This window comes from Dipteris shenzhenensis, chromosome 6 (assembly GCF_047967505.1).
Source record: "Dipteris shenzhenensis isolate YYH24624 ecotype China chromosome 6, Dip_SZ_1.0, whole genome shotgun sequence".
Taxonomy (NCBI): Eukaryota; Viridiplantae; Streptophyta; class Polypodiopsida; order Gleicheniales; family Dipteridaceae; genus Dipteris; species Dipteris shenzhenensis.
In genome coordinates this window covers 17,719,875-17,747,146 of record NC_141601.1, presented here as the reverse complement: position 1 = coordinate 17,747,146, position 27,272 = coordinate 17,719,875, and the positions used below count along the sequence as shown (strand labels likewise).

Genomic DNA, 27,272 nt, shown 5'->3' with positions numbered 1-27,272 from the left:
GCGTGTGTGTGTGTGTGCATGTGCATGTGTGCATTTGTGTGTGCAGGTGTGTGTGTGTGCATGCATGCATGCATGTGGGTCGCTCTGCTCATCAAGGCTATCCTCTCAGTGCTCTGCTCTTTTCTATTGCTACTCATCCACTCTTGGTACATATGGATGTTTTGATTTTAGAGGGGCATTTGCATGGCATTAATATCCCTGGCCATCGGCCTTTTGTTGGCCAAGCTTATGCAGATGATTCTTTCTTTTTTCTTCACAATGTTAGATCTTCAAAACTTGATGGATGATCTTCATTTGTATGCTTTGGCTGCAAGTTTGAAGGTTAATTTTGCCAAATGGAAACTGCTCCCAATGCATGAGTGTGACTAGCATTCTTTGCTTTGGCCTAGCCTTTTGCTTTTTCCTGATCAATTGGTATATAGATAAGTAGTTGAATCATAGGTTGAACACGTACACACTTGAACGATTCTGAATCTTTTAGTTTTATTTGATTGAGATATATAGATAAGTAGTTGAATTATAGGTTGAACACACACACACACACACACACACACACACTTTTGTAAGATAATATATTACTTGAAGGGAAACCTCAGAAGAGGTGAAAACCCTTCAAAATGAAAATATAAAAGTAGAGTTGTCCTCCTGTGGGGCAGCTAGTACAAAAGAGCTAAAAGCAATGATAAAGCATCTCCAATTGAGCCTGGTAAATCACTCCAAGGTAATGTGCATCCTAGAGAGAAAGTAATAGGGAAGGTCGAAAGTGAAAAAAAAGGTTCACCGTAATGCAACCTAATAGCAGTAAATTCCAAGCATGATAGATAGTCCACAAACCCCTTTAATGACACCAAGATAGGAATAGTGAGCATTAGGGGCAGCAACATATCGACCAAAGGTCCAAAAACGGCAACCAACAGAAATCCTCGAAAAATGAGCATACAACAAAGTAGCCAACCAGGTAAGAAAATCTCGAGAAATAGGGCAAAGCCACAAAAGATGTAGAATTGTGTCTTAAGGATGCGAGCATACAGGACATATAAAAAAGGCAATCCGATGGGTAGCCAACAAAGTACCAACAAGAAGAGCTCCCACCAAACATCTCCATAGAAAATCTCTTTGCTTGAGAGGAAGTTTACTTTTCCAAATGCGGCGAAGGTAGGTTGTCCACCAAGGGAGTGATTTATCCAAATGCCAAAAGCAATTACCATACTCGTAAATCCAAGGGGGAGGAAGCAAAAGATGGTAAGCCTTCTTGGCTATTAAATCAACGAAAGAAAAATATGGCATAGCCAGGAAGCCCATGATCCAAAGTCAAATCAATTAGTGGTAATGGCTCATAAAGACATGGCATTGGCTGAAATGGCATCAATAAGTCAGTAACATCGTGCTAGATCGCATGATGATGTAACCCTAAGGAAAACTTTATTCGAGCCTGAGGGAAAGAAAGTGTATAACCAGTATCATCCACCACATCATCCACTAGGCAAATATTCCGACAATACAAAAAATAAGCTCAATGGGGTTGAGTATTTACCAAAGGACTGGGGACTACCTGACTCTAGTAAATGATTTGAAGGCACAGAGAGTTGCTAGGGTCTGTGGAGGTCTACCTAACCAAGTCAAGAAAGCCAAAAGCTGTTGCCAATTTGAGAGCACTCGAGTAGAAAAAGGGCAACCAAGAATACGACCTTCATAACATCTAGAATAGCAGGTTCTTAGCAACCAAAGGTGATGGTATGGAGAGAAGCAATCAAAGTAGAAAGCATCAGTGTCCACAGGTTATTGCTACTCCAAAAATGTCAGTAGAAGAGTGGCTTTCCAAGCAAGTAGATGAACATGTAAATTCAGAATATTCAGCCCCCATGTAGTTTGGGCACATGGATGAAGTTATATTTGTGAAGGAAAATAGCCTTACAATCTATCTTTGTATGCCAAAGGCATCCCATAGTTGGAGAAATGAAATTTTGAAGGTCCATAGAAGACCAAGAGAATAGAGACAAGTGAAATTGCACATAAGCCATAAGAATAGATTGCACAATCTTCAAGCGAACATGAAGTGGCCACGTGGAGAATTTCCAGTAACCCAAATTTTGGAAGAGCTTTTGCAACACCCACTATCTTTCCTGAACCAAGGAGATGTGCTAGCCAAGGGGATATCACAAATGATGATCAATCAAATAAAATTGAAAGATTTAGAATCGTTCAATCCCTTCAAGTAGCCCTCATATACGATCTTCAAATTTAATTATCCACTTTGATATAGCCCTTCAATAATTTCAGAGATCCTATCCATCTTCCATGAAACTTTCCAAAATCCCCTTATATTCCAAATTCTCATACCTTCATCATAATAGATTGCTGGTGCATTACAGACAGGAATATCAAAATAATCAGTGTAGGATACAAAATTTATATGGCAAAAGCTAATATATAATATGATAAGGAGGCAAAAGCTATCCCCAATTAGTCAACACCATTCATCTTCACCACATATCCTGATGCAGCCAATTGTGTTGACAAAAGCTTGAGAACCAGGATATACATATGAACTCCAAAAAATTGCATGAGTTCTACCAACATAACTCTCAGTGTGGTAAATCCCTATATAGCCATCTCCTAAGTTGAAGCTCTAAGTCTAATCCCAAGGGGTCTATGCAAAAGAAGAAATATTACCGGATACTTAGAGGTTTATATCCATCTTGCCAGTAGTAGTTAATGTGCCAGTGTGATAGTCAAAAACATTTGTCTACAAATCTGGTTGAGAAGTGTGCCAAATCACCTGCATCCATCCACATAAAGGACAATTAGAACAAGGACCTTTTACTATGGGACTGCAGGCCTCCATGCTAACACACAGTTGTTATCCATGTCTCAACTCTAATTGCTATAATTCACCTATTTGGCACTTGAACCTCCAAAGATATTCAGTAAATGGCACAAAAAATATTCAAAAAATGGAAATAAAGATTCTTGGTGGAACTGCTTTCCATGAAAATTATTAGCATGCTAACAATACCCCTCCTGTTGGGGTTTTCCAAAAGATATATACTGAGTATTTCAAAAACCCAGGGGGTTAAATGTATTTAGTTGTAACTAAGAAATTTTATTATAAATGCTTTTGATTTTATTTTAACTCTTTTGTATATACTGACCCTTCTGGGCCAATCAAACCTGATCTCAAGGAATGGTCCTTAACATGTCATATTTGTTGTTTTGATAGGTGGTATCTATGAAATACCATGTATCCAATTCTATAGCATATATCAAAAGCATGCGAGCATGAATATCACAACAAACTCTCCAATAGATGTATATTGTTGATATCAGTTAACTCGTTCTAAAAAATTGATTGAAACTAGTCAAATCCATTGCATACTCATTTATGGTTACAATATACTATAGACTAAATTGGTCATTCTTCCAACCGGGGGCATTCTCATAAACTACTTGCATATCTGTTACGTTCATTCCAAACAGTGAGCTAGTGTAGCACAATATATAATATGACATCAGATATCTATGACTTCATTATTACACAAGGAAACACCGTAAGGCATGCCTATAATGAAGTAAATAGTGACAGTCAATTCCTTATCCTCCATGGAGTCTACAATAACAACTCATAGAGGAAAGCACAGTAACTATCTCATGGTCCTCAGACATTCTAAGTTGTCCTGGGGTTCATATTTCATCTTTAGCATAGTAGATTCGAGGTTTTCTAGCTGCTTAAAGCCAATGATGTGTCAGCATGCCAATGACTAGGCTTGTCAAAGTAGTGCACAATGGCTCGTATATGTGGCTCCATCCTTCAAAAGTGCTACTACTACATGCACGGAACAAAGCTCATCCTAGAATCCCATTTCATCAATCTAAGATATGTGGTCATATAAAAAACTATGTTAGAGCTATGCACTTCGTGAACTTTCATCACATGTATTTAATTGTAGTATCAAGCTCAAGTGAATGACTTATGTGCACAGTCAACAGAGAAGAGATGCCATGGGTTGGCTTATTTTTGCATGTACAATAGATGTATAGTGATCTATGGCACCAACTACTCGTAGGGAAGTGAGATCGCTGGCTCCTGGGCCCTTCATCACTCCTCCCTAGTTAGCCAAGGCAAGTTGCCCCAGTTCTTCATGATGGTGTTTCATTGGGATCACTGGAGAGACAAGCAGCACATATGATTGAAGTCTATTCCTTTTTGGCCATGTAACTGGTCTAGCGTAGGGGCTACCGGTGCATACAATTACTATATTTGCTACCATATTCATGTAGGAAATTAGATGATCATGCAGGCGTGCTCTTCCTGATAGTGCACTATTCCATTAGTGCGAGTGTTATTGCATCTCTACTCCATCATCATATTTTACTACTGTTAGGGACGTCGAGTCTCTAACTTTATCCAATCAACCCCCATGAATATCCGACTTGGATGAAGCAATTTGGCTTCCCTGTGTCTCTTAGAGACACTCAGCCATTCCTTGGTCTTAGTACAAATGTACCAGCCACTTCTCCTAAACGTGAGATATTTGTTATTACAAAAAACCCATCTATCTCTCACCTGTGGTCGTTAGAACTGAGAAGTGGAATGTATTCTACATAAATAATGCATGGGTGATTACATGACTAGAGCTAAATATTGGTGGATGTGATTGCAGAGTATCCCCTAGCCCCTTAAGGGCTCACACTAAATTGTTCTACTCAGCATATCGCGGATAGCAACTACCTCAACGTTTACTATAAAAGTGCTTAACATATCGCAAGCGTCCATAGAATAGCATATCAAATAACAATCAGATGCAAAAAACTAATGCACAAGATTGAACTCTCCACAGGGCTCTCAAGTAGGACTGAGGTGGGAGTTGTCTCTCATACTACTATCGGAAGGGAGGAGTCATTGTTCCTCTCTAGGTGTACAATGGGGAGCTCTAGAATCTCATCGCTCCTCCATCTGTAGTGCATTGCTCAATGGAGGACGTTCCTCTATAATATTTCCATGCATTGAAACAAGGAAAACTTATGGTACTCCTGCTAAATTTTTGGGGGGAAGGGGAAGACGTTCCCTCCAAGGAGGTCCCTTAGTACTCTTCAACATTAAATCTTGGCTATTACATTCCCTTATCTCGGTCAGTGAGAATCTCTGGCCGTGATCTCCAGTTTGGTCATAGTGCGGTACTCGTTGGAGTCTCTTCAATTTCCTAATGTACATATCTACAATGGTAAGGTGGGATAGGGAATTCTATTGATGTAATACTTCACATTAGAATGTTCAATCCTACCTTATCACCTTATCCCTTCTGTCCCTTTCGGGATCCCTTGTGTAATATCGATATCTAGGGGTATTCATAGGTCCCTTTTAACTATCCATAGTATAATCGATGTTGTCTGACAACTCCAAGGTATAGTCCATTATATAATCGGTGGTATACTTCATGGGTCTACATTTAAATACATATTCATCCCTTCACAGATGTATTAATCCTGTGTATTCATGGTATATTCCCTTACCCATGGTGGTCCACTTAGTAGTATTGAGAGAATTTTCAATCAATAAAATGACTAGAAGTAACGAGCTAATGCATTCTCAAATTTCTCTTCCTTAGTAATTCTATCTATTTCCAATAATACTTTTGCAATATAATTTCATATCACAAATCATATAAAAATCCAGTTTTCATGGCCCGAATACATATAAAAATGTCAATTATGAAAATTCCTTTTTTATATATAAGTGATGGCCATCTCTTATTGTCACTAGTACATATATATCAATTCTTACTGACTATGATTAATCTCCTTAATCATGTGTCAAAACATTCATATTCTCATAATCCGGTAAACGTGCTAATTATTCTTTTCAACATTAGCATATATTAGTGTACTATATTGAGAAAAACCCCAATAAGATTGAGGTGTTTATTGACACGTCCTACAATGGTAGGATGTGTGTGTGTGTGTGTGTGTGAAGACTCGACAAAACCCCATTTCATAGTGAAATGAAAAAAATTTTAGTAATAGAAACAAAAGAGAAGACTGTTATGAGACATTACAAAAACTAAGAGGAGCACAGTTTGCAAAAGACTTATAGAATACATGATTGTACAGACAAGTTATGCTTTGATAAGTTGTCACAAGTATCACTTTTATTGAAGAGGGGAGTCTGCATACCTGCCACCATCCAACAAGAAAAATGATAAGAATATATTTTAACTTAATTGGGATGACATGTGTCATAAACACCCCTCCCTTGTTATCGGGATCACAATAAAAATAGTTGCTCACCCTATAGACTTATAAAGCTAATTTTTGATATTATGCTTTAAGTGTAAAATTAATTGGGGTGAGTTTAAGGAAAAGTAAATAAATGGTTATGTAAGGCAAAAAAACTTAGTGGATTAGAGCAATAAATATAATTTTAAGATTTAAAGCATTAGGGAAGGAGAATTTAAAAGAAAGAGGAGCTTAAAGGAATTTCAAAGGTATTTAAAGAAAGATTTTTTAAAAAATTAAAAATATGAAAATTAAAGAAAGAAATTTAAAGAAATAATTTAAAAGGAGTTTCAAAAAAGGGAAAATTGGAAAACTTGGGAAAAATTAGGGGAAATAGAAAGGATTTTAAGGAATTAGGAAAAATACGAAGCAGTATGGAGAAATAGAGAGCAATTAATTAAAGAAAAAAGGGGAGAAATTGGGAGAATAGAAAAAAAAAGAAAAAGCAAAATCTAGAAGAAATCAGAGAAAAAAGGGGGAGACAAGGAACAATTAGGGAGAAATAGGAAATAAGGATAAAATAAAAGAAATTAGGTAAAAAAGGGGTAAAAAAGAGGAAAATAAAAACTTAGGAAAAAATAGGGAGAGAGAGGAAAAATAGGGAGAGGAGAAGTTTGAGAGAGTTGAACTTAGGGAATTTAGGAAAAAGAGAGAAAAGTGATTAGTGACAGGAGAAAATAGAGAAATTGGAAGAATTAAGGGGAAGTTGAGAGAGAGAGAGAGAGAGATTAGACAAAATAGGGAGAAAACATAATAGGGAAATTTTAGAAAAAATAGGAAAATTTTAGGAAGATTTTAAAAAATTTTAGAAAAATAGGAAAATATTAGGAGAATTTTTTTTATTTTTAAAAAGAGGTTTTAGATTAGGAAAAAAAGGGAGGGGGGCGGGGGGAGTTGAGAAAAGGCATGAGGGAAATTAGAAGAAAGAGAGGGAACGAGTATAAGAGAGTCTGGGAGGAAGTTTTATTTGAAAAGAGAGAGAGGGGAGAGGCAGTTAAAAAAGTTTTACCAAATGGGTAACAAGGGAAGGAAAGAATGTAAGTTGAATGAAAAAAGGGAAGAAAAGGATTGTGTGTGTGTGTGTGTTTTAGTCATTTTGCAGATTGGTGGAGATTGTAATAACAAGTTTCACCATCGTGTCAAGTAATGGTAGATCTTATTCTTGCTACTCTACGCTTAGAATTAGTACAATTGTATATGCATATAGCTAACTTGATAGCACATTTGATTTCAAGAGAAGTCTTTAACCTTGGTCATGATTCTCATGTATGTCCTAATGACTTCTACAGAGCTCGTGTCAGGTAATGGTATATCTTATTCTTGCTACTCTACTCTTAGTATTAGTACAATTATATATGCATATAGCTAACTTGATAGCACATGACTTCGAGAGAAGTCTTGAATCTTGGTCATGATTCTCATGTATGTCCTAATGACTTCTACAGAGCCATCAATGACCACATCTTTCTCTGGTTGGACCATGTTTCCAACCTTGTTGTGTATCATCATTGGCTTGATGCTCAAAAAGTCAAAGAGATAAAGCCATCGTTCCAAGGTTTGGTTGTAGCTTGCTATCACCAACTACAATATGTCATCAAAGACTCTTGGCCACATTTGCAAAGCACCCTTATAAGTGTATTCAAGAACACATATACAGTAAAAGATGCATTGACATAGTTGCAAGAACTTAGCCAATTGCCCACAAAGATAGTTTCCTCTTTGGCATTAAACTGCTTCATTTTTTGCTGTGAGTGGATCCAAACATGATTGAAGATCTTAAGCATTTCTTCGTTCATGACTACATTTTGACATTTCTCAGTGTACTTAAGATTGAGGGTCCAAGATGCTGATTGAATAACTTTTAATTGCTCAAAAGATCAAATTTACATCACATAAATTTGATGTAAAGTTTCCAACTTTACCACCTTTATTGCCTATACCTTATAATTTTGCACCAAACTCTTATAGATTTGATCATACGCAAAGTGCACAAAGTTTTAAATGGAAATGCATGTTGTCCACATCCACTTAAATAGTCTCACAAAAATAATCTTCCTAATCATGATCCTCATTGAAGGCCATGTTGTTTTCATTGTAATAAGTATGGTCATATGCGAAAACACTGTTGCTTAGTCCTATGCAAAATTCACAAATTTATATCACCTCTACATATTAGTATTAGGAAAAGAACATATTGATTTGTGAGGGAGGATGTCTTTAGAAATATTTAGACCTCCTCATCCGATTGCATTTGTCATTGAAGCCTAATTTCGTCAACAATTGTTACTTGTACTCATTGAAGCTCTTTGATGTCTTTTTTTAGCCCCTTTGTCCATGAAAATCAAATTCCAATATATTCTCTTCCCAAAAGGCATATCACATTTGGAGATAACATTACTTTTGTGAAATATTCTTTTGGACAAAATATCAAAATTAAATTAGTAAATTCTACTTTGGTTACTACTAGAGTGTTGCCTTGTCAAATCATTTGGAGATAACATTCACCTTTGTCAAATCTTCTTTTGCGGCAATATTGAAATTTAATTATTAAATTCTACAAATTTAGTTACTACTAGAGTATTGCTGAATCAAATTTAGGTTATGATTGGCTATTGGAAAAAGAAGCCTCCATTGATTTCAAACATAGGTGTTTATGGTTTTCCCAATTTATCATCGCTCCTTGGCTTTGATTTGGAAGAAGCACATGTTTGATCCTTTGAACTTTAAAAGTTGATGACACTACTTTGAAAATAAAAGAATAATTTGTTCATCCTTCACATGTCTTAACCATAGTTGGTCATGAAGACCTTTTACATCAATCCTAAGTCAAAAAAATACTTTTCTCTTTCCTCAATACATTTTCCACTGATATGTACAAGAATCTTCCATGAAATTTCCATGAGAAATTCAAGACCCGTCACAATAGCTCAATGATGCTAGTCAAGTAAAGAGATACAAGTCTTGTGGTAACATGTCAATGCAAAGTTACATAATTATAATTCAAAAATCAAAGAGTCCTTGAGTTTGTGAACCCCACTTTGTCAAAAGGCTAAATGAGTCTTACATATATTATGTCATTTAAAGTTTTTCAAAACATTAGATTTGAAGTTTGGGTATTGGAAAATACTTCATAATCATACATACACAAATAAGGGATTAAAAAAATATGCCTTGAATGCATGTGATGTATAGGTTTACATATAGTGGACCCCACCCTCCCCTCCCCGAGATGTTGGCCACGTACATAGATCTATAGCACACCAACAAGAATGTTCATTGCCATATTTTATAGCAATGTACAACATGGCCATACACGGAGTCCACAAGGTTAAGCCTAATTGAAGATCTGTATGGATAGTCATTGACCTTTTCTATAGAAATAAGACTGATTGACAAGCAAAAAATAATGGTTAAAGAAGCACAACAATGGGTAGATTATATACAAGATGCACGCTTTTTTGTTTGATAGAATGCTACTCAGCATTTGATCTATAGCACATCAAGTAGGATGTCTCATTGCCATAGTTGTAGCAATGTACAATGTGTCCATATACGAGTCGACAAGGTTAAGCCCATTTGAAGATCTATTTGGATAGTCATCGACCTTTTCTCTTGAAATAGATTATAGGACTGATTGACAAGCAAAAAAGTAAGGTTAAAGAAGCACAACAATGGGTAGATTATCCACAAGTGCACTCTTGTTTGTAGAATGCTACTGAGCATTTACGCAAGGCCCACCAATAGATCTTGTGTAATGGAAAGCACAAAGTGATAGCATTTTCCAAGGGTGATTTAGTCATGTTACATTATCAAGTATAAAAAAGAGGTTAGTAGAGAAGTTCTAGCTAAGTGGATTGGCTCTTACCAAGTGATGGAATCGATATGAAACACAAATTATGCTTTGGAATTATGTAGTGTAGATCATCTTTAAAACAAAATTACAGCCCATGTTTCAAGGATCAAGCCTTATCACTCACGTACTATCAATTTTTTTAAGGGGGGAGGGGGGAAGACATAACAATGTGGCATCCGCCTCAACAATACACCCCAACTCAGTTGCACCACTTGGCCAAATAGTCCACATCATCAATGCCAAATAGTCCACGTTAGCTGTGCCAAATCATCCACTTGGCCAAAAAGTCCACGTCAGCTATGCCAAATAGTCAACTTGGCCAAAAAGTCCATGTCAGTTGCACCAATCAATCTAATTCTTTTCTATATGATTCTTGATATAGTCAATAGTCTACAACTCACCTTTTGCACTTGGATTTAAGGCCATGAAATGGTAGATCTGGTTGATTTGCCATGATGTATTTCTCTAAGATGTTGTGATATCATATTCTTATCTTCTCTCTCTTTTTTGTAGTTGTTACAATATTCATCCACCTTCCCAACAAAGCTCTCAGTAGCATGCATTGCAAATAGAAGCTTCCACACAAAACATCCCAATTTATCTAAATGATACCCCTCCATATTGTTGCACATTGATCCTTCCAACATTGGGATCACTCCTCATGTTCCATTCATTGTTCAAACCTTGAAAAAGTAAAGTTTGACTCATCTACTTAGATAGACTATCTTTACTAAAATCTTTGAAAGTGTGATTTAGGATATATCAATTGGATATAGGAGTACTTTTGAATGTATATGGGAGGGATTATGATATAGGATACTTGAGTGGGTAGTGAGAGGACTTGAATAAGGAGGGGAGGTGGCTCAAGTAAGGAATGTATCAAGTAATGGGGGTAGTCAAGTTAGGGGGGGAATTGAGATACAAAAGGAGTTCCACATGTAATTTGAGTCATATTGCTCGGTTTGAATGGATTGTGTTGCTTGTTGCTTCCCACATTCTTCTTGATCAATGCCATTTCTAACTCAATGCCAATCATTACTCGGTGCTGTCTAGACACGTGTATGCCACTTGTTGATAAATGCCGATTACCTTCCTTTATTATAGTCACTGCTTGTATTGTATATTCCAAGCTCTCAATGCTCTCTAGCTCAACACTCTCTAGCCATTCCTTGATGAGGCTTCCTCAATGCTAATGCCATCCATCCTTTTTGTTGCTTGAGCCTTTATGTAGCATGATGCCTCAATTGTCCTCCCTCGCACTCAACTCTTTGGACAAATCTGTGTACCTCTTGAGATTCGTATTACACATCACATTTGCGTTCTTCTAAGCTGGTGAGCCTTCTTCTTGCATGTTTTATGACCCTTGTGTATTACTCGGTTGTTAATTCCTTTAAAGGCTTTCTTCATCCTTCTCAGCTTGTGCACAACCCTCTCAACTTCATTGTGGCTTGTGGGTCTACTACTTATGGTGATGCCTTACTAAGAGTTGCGCTCATAAGCTTGCTATTCACTATTGTTTGTTGCCTATTACTTCCTGACTACCATGTATCCTTGCTTTGCTTAGCATGCCATAGCCACCCACACCCTTATAAGAGCTAGTTGTCTAGCCTTGACTGGCATTGCGGTAGGCCTTTTGAGCTCTACAATGTATACTGCTATGAGCCATCTTCAAATGTTCTTGCTCCATAAGTTACCACCTACTCTAAGAGATTCCTTAAGCCCAAGCATTACTATAGTGCAATTCTAGTGTGACTTGATAAATTCACAACCATTTCTCAAGCTCAAATCAAGCTAGTTTTCTCCAAGCCTTTGTGACTTTACAACTCACACCTTCTCTCATAGCTGACAAGATTGTGCATTTAAAACCATGTTCTATGTTCCAAAAAGTATATATATCAACCAAACTTTGGCTATCAAACCCACGTATGATATAGAGAAAAAGTTATCCAAGTTTCCAATAACCAAGGCTATGATTAAGTAAATTCTCAATCTCCCAACATTGTGCTAGTTAAAAACAACCCAACAAGCTGAACCATTTGTCTCACGAGTCCTTGTAGTAGGCAAGCATTGTACACAGAGTGACCATCCCAGTAATCAAAGGCTTTGCCACCCTTTTGGCTTTCAGGTGAGAATCAAATTGGAGTTGTATGCATATGAGCCAACCCATATATGGGAAACACATGGTTGTATTCAAGTGCAGATTTTGGATCTAGATGCAATTTTTGTTCAAGTGTAACTATTTTAAATGAGATAAGATCAAAGAGGAAAGATGCGCTTTGATCGATACCTAAATCTCACTGTGTGGCGTTAAGTCTCTTTTGTTAATACTCTTGCTTATAGTAAGCTAGGTTTGTGTTTTCTTAGATATTTTGAATGAGATGGAAATAGATAGTTGAATGAGATCAAAGAGGAAAGAGGCTTTGATAGATACATAAAACTTACTATGTGACGTTAAGTCTCCTTTCTTCATATTCTTGCTTATAGTACGCTAAGTTTGTGTTTTCTGGTCTTTTTGGCTTTTTTAATTTAATAGAAGTTTAAAAAGAAGCGAACTTTACACATACACATCTACAAGCCTTTTTTTGTAAGAGAGCATCATAGTCGCAATTCCTGAATTTTCGATAACCGTAAATTGGAGTTTTTGATCTTGGCGCCACGGTTCTAGGACCTACCGTTAACATCGAATTTTTTGGTGAAAGTAGGCCTTTTACCAGAAATGTCACTGCTACTATCACGAAATTCGCTGAGCATAAGTTTTGGTATGTTCTCATGTTGCTTCTCATCTTTGAGGCTGAAATTGCATGGACGTTAAGGTGGGTATCGTGGGAATGCCCTCTAAGCGTGTTTATCACACTTGCCCGCCCATGGGCACACCCAATGGTCAAGATTGCCCGTCCACAGGCCGCCCACGGTCAAGATGCATTTATGGGCGCCCACACTGTGTAAACATCCTAAGAACACACATATTCAAGCACGTGCATATGCAAACACAAACATGCGCACGCATAGGTGCGTGCATGCGTACCTACCCTCTCTGGTTTCATATGCATTTGCATTTGTGGAATCTTAGCTATGTAATAAATACGTTCCCTAACGTGCGTCCCTTTTTCGTAATGTCCCTAATCCATGTAAAATGATGCCCTTTTGTTCAGATTGTACTGTAGCTCTTAGTTGCTGGTGGGGGTTTGACACGCTTTTTGCCAATTGAAATTATTGAAATTAAAGAAGTGGGAATATGTTATGTATTGATTCACAATGTGGAATACCTTTAGGTCGTCAGCTAGCCTTAAGACCACTTGCATTGGCTGCTTGTATGCGTCTACTTTCCCGCTGTCACGTTTGCTGATAGTATGTAGGCAGTGGCTCGTTTGTTGGTTGATCACCATGTTATTGTTTTCAAAAAGGGTGACAGGCTATGATGAAGGATTAGACTCTCTGAGAAAATTATGCAAGGAGGAAAGGGTGGATGAAGCCCTTCAGGTTGCAGTAAATTTACTAAAGCAAGGAATTTGTATATCGAAGGACATAATCTACTGTTTTCTGCGAACGTGCACTAAAAAGAGAGATGTCGTTGCTGGCAGGAGAGTGCACTCCTTGATGGTTAGCATTGGGCTAGAGTCCAGCACTTTTTTGAGAGAGCATTTTGTCCACATGTTTGCCTCTTGTGGAAGCTTGGTGGAAGCTAATGAATCATTCTGCAAGCTTTCACAACCAAGTTTGTTTTCATGGAATGCAATCATATCTGTACATGCCTCATGTGGAGAAAGTGAGAAGACTATTGAATATTTTCATAAAATGCAGCAAGGAGGTGTGGAACCCGATAAAATTACATTTTTAAATGTAATAAAAGTATGCAGCTGTACACGGTCCTTAGAATGGGGCAGATTCATACATGAACAAATATACAAAAGTGGGGTCGAATCAGATAGGGTCATTGGGAACGCCCTAGTTAACATGTATTCGAAGTGCAATAGCCTAGGTGAAGCACGGAGAGTTTTCAAAACGTTGCCCAGTCGAGATGTATTCTCATGGGGCACAATGATTACAGGATATGCACAGCATGGACATGGTATTTGCGCTATTGATTTATTTGTAAAAATGCAAGAGGAGGGAATGGTGCCTAATATGGTGGTTTTTTTGAGCACCTTACAAGCGTGTGCAAGCATAGGTGCATTAGAGATGGGCAGCCAAGTACATGATCAGGTCATCAGAAGTGGTCTTGAAACTGATGTGGCTGTCGGGAGCACTCTTGTCGACATGTATGCGAAGTGTGGAAGCTTATTAGAGGCATGCAACGTATTTGACAAACTGCAAAACCGAAATGTTGTATCATGGGGTGTGATGATTGCAGGGTATGTGCAGCATGGGCAGGGTGTACCTGCTCTTGAGCTTTTTGAGAAAATGAAACAAGAGGGCCTGATTCCAGACAAACTTATATTTTCCTGTGCCCTGAGGGCATGTGGTAGTATACGAGCTACAGAACGTGGCAGGCTAATCCACTGTCACATCATCAATAGTAAACTCAAATCAAATTTGGTAGTTGGGAATGGACTTGTTGATATGTATGCCAAATGTGGCAGCCTAGAAGAGTCTTGCAAAGTCTTTGATGAAATGCCAATGCGAGATATCGTGTCATGGGGCACGGTGATTGCAGGATGTGTCCAGCATGGGCATGGTCTTGCTGCTCTCCAACTTTTCAGAAAAATGCAGCAAGAGGGCTTGAACCCAGATGCATTTATATTTTCCTGTATCCTAAAAGCATGTGGCAGCACCAGTTCCTTAGCGCATGGCAGGTTGATGCATGATCAGATTGTTAGGAGGGGCCTAACGTCTGATGTGATTATTGGGAATGCCCTCGTTGACATATATTCCAAGTGTGGTAGTCTCCAGGATGCAGAAAAAGTGTTCAATGATTTACCAAATCCAGATACGGTGTCATGGGGTGCAATGATAGCAGGATATGCCCAGCATGGGCATGGTTTTCAGGCCCTTCAACTTTTTGAGAAAATGCAATATGAGGGAATTGAGCTAGATAAGGTCACATTTCTTAGCATTTTGAAAGCATGTGCGAGCATATGGGCCACAGGGCAAGGGAGGCTTACACATGATCAAATCATAAAAAGGGGACTTAACTCAGACTTGATTATTGGTAATGCCCTTATTGACATGTATGCAAAATGTGGGAGCTTAAAAGAGGCACGCAAAGTATTTGATAAACTGCAGAATCAAGTTGTGGCGTCTTGGGGTGCAATGATTGCAGGATATGCCCACCATGGACACAGTGTTCTTGCTCTTGAACTTTTCAATAAAATGCAAGTGGAAGGCATAGAGCCAGACAACATCACATTTTTGTGCATATTGAAAGCTTGTAGTAGCATAGGAGCTGTACAGCAGGGCAAGCTGATTCATGACCAGGTCATCAGACGTGGGCTTCAGAAAGAAGTGGTCATTGGTAATGTCCTTATTGACATGTATGCTAAATGTGGGAGTATAGAGGAGGCACGCTGTGTGTTTGATGAATTGCCAAGTCGAAACGTTGTATCATGGGGTTCGATGATGACAGGATATGCACAGCATGGGCATAGTCTTCTTGCTCTTGGACTTTGGGAGAACATGCACCAGGAAGGCATAAAGCCAAGCAAGGTCACATTTTTGTGTATGTTGAAAGTTTGTGGCACAATAGGAGCCACAGAATATGGCAGGCTGATGCATGATCAGATCGTTAGAAGTGGACGTGATGTAGATGCGGTTATTTGCAATACCCTTGTTGATATGTATGCCAAATGTGGGAGGCTAGAAGAGGCGTGCAAGGTGTTTGATGAATTATTGCATCCAGATGTGGTGTCTTGGAGTGCAATAATCACAGGATATGCTCGGTATGGGAATTACATATTAGCCAAGCAATGTCTAGAGGACATGCAGAAGCAAGGCTTGAAGCCAAATGATGAGATATTTACTGGTATTCTTGCTGCCTGTAGGCAGGCTGGCCTAGTAAAGGAAGGCCAGTTGTGTTTCAAGTCCATGAGAGAAGTCCATGGCATCATACCAGACCTTGAACACTACAGCTGCATGGTTGATCTTCTCGGCTTTGCAGGATGTGTGAACGAGGCCGTATTCTTTCTGGAAGGGATGCCATGTGAACCGGATGCTGTACTGTGGACATCTTTGCTCACAAGCTGCAGCATTTATGGGAATATGGAACTAGGGAGACACTGTTTCAACAAATTGATTCAGTTGAATCCCAATGATGCTTCTGGCTATATGCTCATGTCAAAGATTTATGCAGATGCTCGCATGTGGGAGGATGTTGACAAAATACAAGAGCTGAGAAAATCTGCAGGCGTACAGAAGAAGCCTGGGAGAGCTTGGATTGAGGCAAAAAATAAAGTACATGAGTTTATTGTGGGAAGCAGCAGTCACCTAGAAAGCAATAAGATCAATGCCAAATTAAAAGGATTAACTTTGCCAATGAAGGTGGCAGGATATGTGCCACTTGTAGATTCTGTGATGGAGCTAGTCCCAACAGAGAGCAAGCAAGATGTGTGTGGTCAACGCCATGCAAATCTGTTTGTTATTCTTAATGCAGAGTACATGGACGGGAATATTACATCCACATGTGTGATTTGACTGCGGCCATATTGCTAAGTAGTCTGTATTTCAGATTGATAGGGAGATGGATATCACAATTCTCAGTTGATACATGCAGTGTGATCCTCTGGGCATTCCTCTTATGCACACCTGATGTCACAGATATTACACGAGATCCCTCAAACACTGGAAGCAAGAAGTTTGTGATGCCCAATGGAACATTGTGCATAATGCTGTAGTATCCAAAGGACAGAACCATGAGATATGTATGAAGGGGTTATTGAGGTCAAGGTGTTTGCTCATCCGTCCATAACCCTAGAGGACATTGGAAAGTACTGGTTGCTGGCCGCTGACATTGTACAATGACCTAATGTCCAGCTAACATTGGTGCAGACAGGAAGCAACAAGGCATCAGGATCAACATGGTGAACATATGTTGCTTTAATCAATAAAGGACAAGGCTGCCATTTATATTGTCATCCTCGGGTTGTTTACAGGCAAATTGCAATAAAGGACAAGGATGCTATTTATTTTGTCATCCTCGGGTTGTTTACAGGCAAGTAGAACTTTTACAGTCAAGTAGAACTAAGCATTATCAAGGGAAATAAAAAGGGAATGAGCAAAAAAGACAGCTCATATTTGAGACAGGAATCAACTTTCAATCGGGTGCAACTGTTATACAAAATTAATGACCGTTGGGTTGCAAAATATTGTGTTTGTTTGGCCACAGAAAGAATCTTTGTATCTCATAAACATGCATGGTCACAAACATTCAACTGTTGTGATGCAGAATATTTTATCACCAATTTATACAGAAGAATGGTAATGCAAAAGACATCATTTTTTGTTTACCAAACACATGGTCGCTGAACTCTCAGTAAGCTCTCTTAGTCGGCAACAACTTGGGTCACAGACTTCCAATATCCTGCACACCCTGCTCAACCTTATATGGTGAATAAGCATCCAATTACTAGGCTCCTTTCAGGCATGGATGCCAGTTAATTAACCATTCTCGTGTGTTCAAATCATACTACCTTACTAGCATTTCTCGTAGTGCATTCAAGGATGTGCAAAGGGCCTTCCCAGCTGTTCTGTCATACACATGTTTAAGCCACCAATGCATCGGCATGGAGAGAGTACTCAACGTAGCACGTCATCTTTCCCATGTTTGAGAGAGATCTTTCTGTGCACATAACCTTTCTGGCCTTACAAACTTGTATTTTATAAAGGAGTACAATCCAGCTCAGTAGTTGTAAACATCTTTCCAAGTGATGCATTATCTGTTTGTAATTATTTTGCAGGTGCATTTTTAGTGCCCATCTGATAAGGCAAATGCTCTGAGATCCTTATACTATTGTTTTTCAAGAGGGGAACTCTGTAGGGAGCTATTCTTCTGCTTCTATATGGAGACGTTCATAGCTGCAAATGGTAAGCTAAGGATTACTGCAAAATAAAATTCAGTAAAATTCACGTGCATAGTAAGGTGTTTAATCCTGGAGGAGTTGTTTGAAAGAGGGTGACACAACTTTCATTTCTGAAGTATTCCAGATGATGCCATTACTCTGTAATCCATCTTTACTATGTCAAATGGGATGAGTTCTATTCCAGGTGTTATTGTTAAGAGGCTAAATGAATATGGTTACATCTTTATGTGACCTTTTAGTATGTTTAGCTTGAATTTCAGGTCAAAAATATTTATATGTAAGGTGATTAATGCCACCTCATACCACACATTGATGCACATTAAAATTTCAATTATCCTTCGCAACATCAATAGCCACATTTACCTATACATTCTTTAGGTTGAGATGTCCATGTGTCGTCGGCTGGGAAGCATCATGCTATGGGCTTTTAGGCACTGGCCTTATTAAGCTAGCATTGCTTATACTTAAACATTGAGAGTGCTCTCAACGGAAGCAAGAACGGAAGAAGGAGAGAGAGAGAAACAGAGAGCCACACAAGTTTTGGTGGGTGCAGAACCACCCTAATCTTCTTTTTCATTCATTTATATATGTGTTTGAGTATTGTACATAACCGGAGTAAAGGCACAGTGACCTTTAACCCCCACAACCTCCCACTTAAAGGACAATGTGCCTTTAAGGGAGAACAACCAGTGAGCATACTATCCAATGCCCATCAATACGTGACAATACTCAAACCGCTGACTAGCTAGACTCTTCGTCAGCATATCTGCAGGGTTATCATCTGTATGAACCTTGACAAGCTCTATGTGCTTGTCCTCAAGTACCTCCCTGATGAAATGGTACCTGACCTCAATGTGTTTGGTCTTTGCATGAAAGACCGGATTCCGTGCTAGTTGAAATAGCACTCATGGAATCACTATGCAATGTCGGTACACCTGTATGAATCCCCAAATCTCCCACTAGCCGATCAAGCCATATAGCCTCCTTGCAACCCTCTGTGGCTGCAACATACTCAGCCTCTGTGGTAGACAAAGCAACGCACTTTTGTGTGCGAGACATCCACGACACTGCACCACCTGCAAAGGTGAACACATAACCAGAAGTGGATCTCCTACTATCCACATGCCCTGCTTAGTCTTTGAATCTGTGTACCCAAGTACACGCATGTCTCCTTTACCAAAGCAGATGCACATCTCCTTGGTACCCTTCATGTACCTCATGATGCACTTAACTGCCTCCCAATGCCTCTTTCCTGGATTAGCCATATACCGGCTAACAACTCCCACTGCAAATGCAATGTCTGGTCTAGTAGCTATCATAGCATACATAAGACTCCCAATTGCTGATGCATAAGGAACCTTGGCCATCATGGCCCTCTCCTCATCTGATTTGGGACTATCTGTATGACTCAGTTTCACATATGGAGGCAATGCAGTACTCACTGCCTTCCCCCCCTTCATATTGAAACGTTGCAATACTTTTGTAACATACTCTTTTTGTGAAAGCCAAAGGAGTTTTCTACTCTGATCACGTGTGATGCGCATACCAAGAATATGACCTGCAAATCCCAAATCCTTCATATCAAAGGCCTCATGCAACTTGGTCTTTAATGCATCTAGCTCATAAGTATTCTTGCTAGCCATAGCATATCATCCACATATAGTGCCAAGATTATCAGGCTATTATCCTTAGCCCTTTTAGTGTAGAGGCAGTGATCAATTTCACTCCTTCTAAAACCTTGGGACCGAATGAAAGCATCAAACTTCTGATACCATTCTCTAGGCGCTTGCTTAAGACCATAGAGACTCTTCTTCAGCTTGCAAACTAAATGCTCTTTGTCCTTTTCTTCAAAGCCTTCCGGCTGCACCATGTAAATTTTCTCATGCAAATCCCCATGCAAGAAAGCTGTCTTGACATCCATCTGCATAAGCTCCATATCCTCTGATGCCACTAGTCCAAGCATGCATCTAAGTGTGGTCATCTTCACAACCGGAGAGAATATCTCATCAAAGTCCACACCCTTCTCTTGCTTGAACCCTTTAGCGACCAAACGGGCCTTGTACCTAGGCATATCATCACCTGTGACCTTCATTTTGTAGACCCATTTACATGGCAATGCTTTCTTTCCATGTGGCAAAGAAACCAAGTCCCAAGTCTTATTCTTCATAAGTGAACTCATCTCTGATTGCATAGCATACTCTCACTTGCGTTGATCCTCACGCATCATAGCCTCTTTGTAGCAAGAAGGCTCCCCACAATCAGTAAGCATCACATAGTCTACCCTTGGAACAAACTTATCAGGCGGTCTAGACACTCTAGAAGATCTTCTCAAGGGCATTTCAGCTTGCTGTCCCACCTACATATCAGCCACATTTGGCTCATCATTTCCACCAATAGATGATCCATCATCTACCCTTGATTGTATACCTGTGGGAGTACTTGGTGGTACCATTTCTTGCACATTTGGTGCATGGACAGCTTGCTGTCTATCAACATATGCAGGTGGATTCACATCCTGGAAAGTGATTCTCCTCATTTCCACATCCCTCATGGGTGCCTTATGCATCTTCTTCTCATTGAAGACCACATCATGGCTGCGTATGATCTTCTTTGCTTCTGGATCCCAGAGACGATATCCCACCTCTCCACTTTCACCATAACCCAGAAAGATGCATTTCCTAGACTTAGGATCTAGCTTCTTTCGAAGCTCTTTTGGCACATGTGCATATGCCTCACACCCAAATATACGCAAATGAGAGTAAGAGGGCTTCTTGCCACTCCATGCCTCTTCAGGAATACCACCATCCAAACTCTTACTAGGTGATCTATTGATCACATGCACTACAGTCTTCATTGCCTCAGCCCAAAAACCACCAGAAAGACTTGCATTGGAAAGCATGCATTGCAACCTTTCTTGAATGGTACGGTTCGTCTTTTCTGCAACTGGATTTTGCTCTGGAGTACAAGGGGATGTGAGCTCCCTCTTAATCCCACGTGTATCACAGAAATGCTGAAAGTCATGAGAGAGATACTCTCCACCATTGTCAGTCCGTAGGCATTTAAGCATTCTACCTGACTGATTCTCAACCAAGGCCAGCCATTTCTGAAATACCTGGAACACATCACTCTTCCGAGCTATAGCATAAGCCCACACTTTCCTAGTAACATCATCAATGAATGTCACATAGTATTCAGCCCCGCCTAATGACCGCGCCTAATGACCGTGTAGGCATGGGACCACATACGTCTGAATGCACCAAATCAAGCTTTTCAAACTCTTTCTTTCCCCTTCTTTTATGGGCTGATTTAGTCTGCTTCCCATAGAGACAATGCTCACAAAATTCAAAATCAGAGAAACTCAAATGCAGTACATAACCCAAACGGCATTGGCTCATGTGCCCCAACCTGCAATGCCACAAAGAAGTGCTTGGCTGCTCGGTTATTGCAACAACAAGATCAAATACCCCTGATACATGTAAGGGATACAAAGTCCCACACTTGGCACCCCTGGCCAAAAGCATAGAGCCCTTCTGAATTTTCCAACTCTGAAAGCCAAAAGTGGTGTGAAAACCAGCATCATCTAGTTGACCCACTGGAATAAGACTCTTTGTTAGCTTAGGCACATGTCTCACATGTTTCAAAACAAATGCAGACCCATTTGCAAAAGAAAACTTTATGTCACCTGCTCCCACTATGTCACATGCATAGTCATTCCCAAGATGCACACAACCTGTCTTTTCACTGTCATAAGTGGAGAACCATTCCCTATGGGGAGTAACATGGAATGAAGCACCAGAATCCAAAATCCCATTCTGGGAATATGCATCATCTGAAGTGGTAAGCAACTCTGCAGATAAACTAGACATGAAGAGAACGTCATTGTCACTATCATGTGTGGCTGCATTGATTTCCTCGATCTTCACTTTTCCCCTTTGTCCTCCCTTGGACTCTCTTCCTTCTTATTTGCACCCCAATTTGCATTCTTTTTCTTATCCTTTTGCTCTCTTTTTAGCTTGTAGCAATCCTTTTTCATATGGCCCTTCTTGCCACAGTGGTAACACTCAATGTTCCGTGCCTTGGATTTGCTACGAGACTTTCCTCTTTCTTGGGACTTCCCCCTGAACTGTGATTTGCCCCTTTGCACATTTAAGGCTGCGTCCTGCTTGTTGCCGTCCATAGACTTCCGTCTAATCTCCTCGGCCAACAAGCTACCCACAACATCATCAAATTTCAGTACTCCACCAGGTGCAGAGTTACTGACAGCTGTACGAAAGGTATCCCATGAGGATGGCAATGAACATAAGAGAAATATTGCCTTAGTCTCTGCATCAAAATTCATTTTCTGAGCCTGAAGCTGGTTGAAAATAATATTGAATTCATTCAAGTAAGAAGCAATGGAGACCCCTTCATCTGCAGCTCAAACAACCTCTTCATGAGGTAAACTTTATTAGAGGCAGTTTCCTTCTCATAAGTGGCACATAGTTTCTTCCACAAATCTTCCGTAGTCTGCTTGTTTACTACTGTGAAATAAACTGACTCTGCAAGATGAAGTCTAATAGTAGACTTTGCTAATGCATCCAACTCATTCGAATCATCCTCAGACATATTTGCAGGCTTAGCTTCAATCCCTGCCAAGGGTTTAATCTGCTTCTTTTGAATAAGCACATCCCTTATTTGTTCTTTCCACAAAGAAAAGTTTGTCCCATCAAACTTTTTAATGCTGAAAAACTCCTTTTCAGACATGGAAGAGGATGCCATGATGCAAATAAAGCAAAATCCCAAATGCTAGTGCCTGCAAGAGAGAATCACACCAAATACCAGGTGCACTCAAATGTGTATGCCACAATAGAGTAGAATATCACCAAAACTCAAAGCTCAAAGCATCAAAAGATGCATCTGACTCATGTGCATATACTATGCATCCATATGAGCAAATCTGGCCCAAAAGAAAATGCCAATAAGTGCCAAATGACTCAAGCATAAACACCGTCCACTTGCATATGCATCAATAATATCTCATCCGAGAGAGCATAGCACTATCAGTGCATCACTTGCAATGTGTCAAAGCTGTCCCTCAGCATAAAATAGCATCCATGTGCAAAGCGTCCATAAAAAATGGCATCCCACAAGGCAATTTGGGCCTATCACCGCATCCAATAAGGACCACAATGCATCTAAATGGCCTATAAATCATCCATTGCAACCCAATGCATACCACGAATGAGCGCACACTGCTCAAACTGCAACCAGAGTGATCTGCATAAGGTATGCTCAAGAAATCATAGTCCCACGGTAATGATCGCTACTAAAAATAGAACCTGAGATGCCTTAAAACATGGGCACCATTGCATAATCAGACTCAGCAAGAAAATCTGCAAATATCTCTCTTCTGCCAGAACTCCAAAATCCCAATCAATGAGTGAGAAATGGGAGTCAACACTTATCCACTGCCATGTGGCATAAATCTAAGGTTTCAAAACCTTAGAATGAAAAATGCATAACAGAGAGACGAAATCGAATACACAGAGATCTATAACTCCGAAAATCCTCCACCGAATCGTGCAAGAATTGACACGTAGGGGTTTTTGGGTGTCCGGAACGCAATGGGACAGACGGTTTTGGAAACCGTGGTCTCAATCACTAGGTCCAACACACAGACTGAAAAACGTTTTTGTTTGTAAACTCCACCGAATGATGAGCAACATAGAAGTTTTAGGACCTTCTGAGTCCACCGGAACTGACAGATCTGCAAATGGTTGCTCCAAACTTGAGTTCCAACACCTGGGCAAAAAACGCAGAAACTAACACAGTGAGTCAAAATTCCAATGATATGATCCCAGATTCAAGAATGAAGGTGTTTCCAAGCTCCTGAAGTGAAGTGGATACCAAAAGCAAGCAATAGTTGCCTCTTCAAGTCAATACGGAGTCTCTGTCATCGAACGGAACTGGGAAAAGCTCAAAAAATGACTTTTTCTTTGAAAACACTTAACAGGCTCTCAAAACCACTTCGCAAAACCAGAATGACTTTTCCAAAGGTTCCTTCAAGGTCTCTGCACACTCGGATGCAAGTAAAGTCACCCACAAATCTTCCCACAGAGCTTCTCCTTCCTCCCGCAGAGCTGCTGAGCTTCAAGCATTCATGCACGCTCAGCTAGATCACCCAGGCTCTGATACTAGATGAGAGTGCTCTCAATGAAAGCAAGAACGGAAGAAGGAGAGAGAGAGAAACAGAGAGCCACACAAGTTTTGGTGGGTGCAGAACCACCCTAATCTTCTTTTTCATTCATTTATATATGTGTTTGAGTATTGTACATAACTGGGGTAAAGGCACAGTGAACTTTAACCTCCACAAAACATGTAGTATTCTTTGTCTTTGGCCAATAAAAGTGCCTTTTGACCAAACCAAGACATGATGTATGTTTGGATGTTCAGCACTCAAGACATCTTGACATTTATGTAATATAAGGTGCCAACTGTCTTCAGTCTCGGGCAAAGATACCTTGCCATTTCTAAACAATAGTCCATTTTAAGTGGAGTATTGCTGCACTATCTTACATTCTTTACTACCATATCAGGGTTTCTTTACTACCATATCAGGTTTCTGACACTCTCAAACTCGCGTGTGGATAACCAACCTAGACCTTTAGTTAAACATTATTGAAATGCTTGTCCGTTTGGCAGAAAGAAAGTATATTAACCTCTTCAGGAGTCCTCACGGGCTTACTAGACAAAACACAACCAAAAAGAGTAATTACTACATCTGAGTACCAAGAGTTGAGGAAGTGCAGATGGCAGCTCCAATCGATTGCATAAAGCAGCTCCAAAATCATTATAAACATAACGATGTTCTATTCTATGATAGGGTGACATTCATTACATCAGTTTAAAACTGAGAGTCTTTAACATTGAGAATCTGATGATAGGATGGCCTTCATTACATAAGTTCGAGACTGAAATTGTTTAGGCTTAGATTTGAATTCCCTAATCAGCACTTGTCCCCCCTTCTAGACCGCCCATTTGCTTGCTTTCCTGGGTTCCTTCACTTTGGTAAGTTCAGTTGCTCTTTGTTGAGCTGGGTTAGAGTGAGCTCCTCATATATACATATCTATGTGCCTTTCATCTTGTGGGTTTTTTTGAGAATCTTTATCCTTGCTGCCTTGTCTTTAAAAAAGACTAATGCTTGTGTTCCCTTTTGATTGACATTCCATGTATCATCTTGATCCCCTGGTATGCTCTCCTTGAGGCAATTGATTCTGTCTTCTGTGTGATTCTCCTCACGAGCAATGCTTCATCAACATAGCTTCACTTACTGAGAGGAGTCGGTTGGGATCGTGCAGTCATATACCTATCTAGGGACAATCTTCACAAGGCCAGATTTCATGATGATTCATGCAGCCAGGATACGGCTTATATGAGGGTAGGGAGCTCTAGCTCTACTAGAGCTACAACGCTTTCAAGCACTTTTCCAGGAGCCTCTGATGAAGGGATGGCTATTCGATACACTTGTGAGGCCAACAACCATGTATGCACCACCCTTTTGGGAGAGTGACCTATTGGTGAGTGATTGGCGGAGATTCGATAGGCTATTGGTGAGTGATGGCTATTCGATACACTTGTGAGGCCAACAACCATGTATGCACCACCCTTCTGGGGGAGTGACCTATTGGTGAGTGATTGGCGGAGATTCGATAGGCTATAGGTGGTTATTGTCAAGGATAATTCAGACTAATCCCTTGGTCCCTCGTCAAATTCTATAGGCATAGTTTGCTATGACACCACTCCAGGTTGATGCCATCTTCTAAATGGTGACATATCTTCATAGGGTTTAGGCCTTACCTAGCTGGAGACTATTGAGGTTGGTACTAGATCCATCTAGACGACTAGTTGAAACTTGACTGGGGTTAGCACGACCTAGTACACACTCATATCGAGATTGTTTGTCAGTCAGGGCATTCAGATAGACCCCCCCCCTTTCTTCTAATACAGCTTGGATTCCCCATCCCTCTAGATGCCACGAGATGAGATCAACCATATCATATAGTTGGATCTATACATCATGGACTCGGGGTGAACTAGGAGTTCAACACCAAGATCCAGTTCTACCATGACCACTTCCTAAGAGTATCAAAGGATGGAGTAATTTTTAGAACCCCAATATCTTTCACACGCATTGGGGATCGCCATCAAACAGATGCGGGTCTTGTCTCATCAACTGAGGATTGAGGCAAGGAGAGCCATAGGCATGCCTAGAGAGCAATAGATCTATAGGTTATGCAGCTTGGGAGAGGTGGAGATAGAGGAGCACTTCCTATGTCCTTGCCTAGTCTACTATGAAATCCGAGGATCGTACCATTGTCTCTTCTCTTTTAAGAGGGGTATGGTTTTGGGCCACTTTCCCAACCAATCCATTCTCATTACCAGGTTTGCGTTAGCCTGTCTGATGGAGATGCGGTGCCATAGAGAGAGCCTATTGCAACAGATCAGATAGTAGGAGGAGACAACGCCATAGCAGACTGATATAGATCGACACAACGACATGTCACTTGGACATAGGGGAAGAGAGAGGAGGAGATAGATGACATGAGAGTAGAATCGGTCAACAGGAAGAGATGATATAGAGCAGCTGAGCCAGAGATGCAGAGACCCTCATGATGTAGAGGGTGACTAGAGCACATACGATGGAGGTTCAGCCCATCTCAACCCTCCTTAGAGGGGATGGTCCGAGTCAAGGTGTCACTCTTGATATGGCCCATCGGATACAAAGATCATGGAGACTAGGCCCCCTGCCACAATGAGAGATGACTGGACACACACAGATACAAGGCAATTCTTCCCATCACATTAGGTGTTTGAGATTATTTGCATAGCACCCAACAAGGGCCTTGGTGAGACCTTTGCCTCAGCCCACAAGGGCTTATTAGTCACTTGTTTGATTGTACTTTGCCTCATAGTCTTGCAAGGTCTTCTGGAGATGTTGAGATCTCTCTCTCTCTCTCTCTCTCTCTCTCTCTCACTCACACACACACACACACAAACACACACACATACACATTTTTTTTTTTGGGTGTGTGGAATCTTTTAGTCATTATATTACAAAAAAGCTATCCTAGAAAGGGAGAGCTATAATACATCAA

At 40.0% G+C, this 27,272-nt stretch overlaps 1 protein-coding gene across 1 annotated transcript; it reads left to right on the top strand.

Moving 5' to 3' along the window:
• The first annotated feature begins 13,371 nt into the window (after window positions 1-13,371).
• LOC147900874 (pentatricopeptide repeat-containing protein At3g53360, mitochondrial-like) lies at window positions 13,372-17,637 on the top strand. The gene has a single exon (XM_087375384.1). The coding sequence runs from the start codon at window positions 13,382-13,384 to the stop codon at window positions 16,751-16,753; it is 3,372 nt and encodes a 1,123-aa protein (XP_087231510.1). The 5' UTR covers window positions 13,372-13,381; the 3' UTR covers window positions 16,754-17,637.
• The last annotated feature ends 9,635 nt before the right edge of the window (window positions 17,638-27,272 follow it).

Bases quoted from the DNA above. Each gene is read 5' to 3' on its own strand.
- LOC147900874 (XM_087375384.1), top strand. From the start codon at position 13,382: ATGTGGAATACCTTTAGGTCGTCAGCTAGCCTTAAGACCACTTGCATT.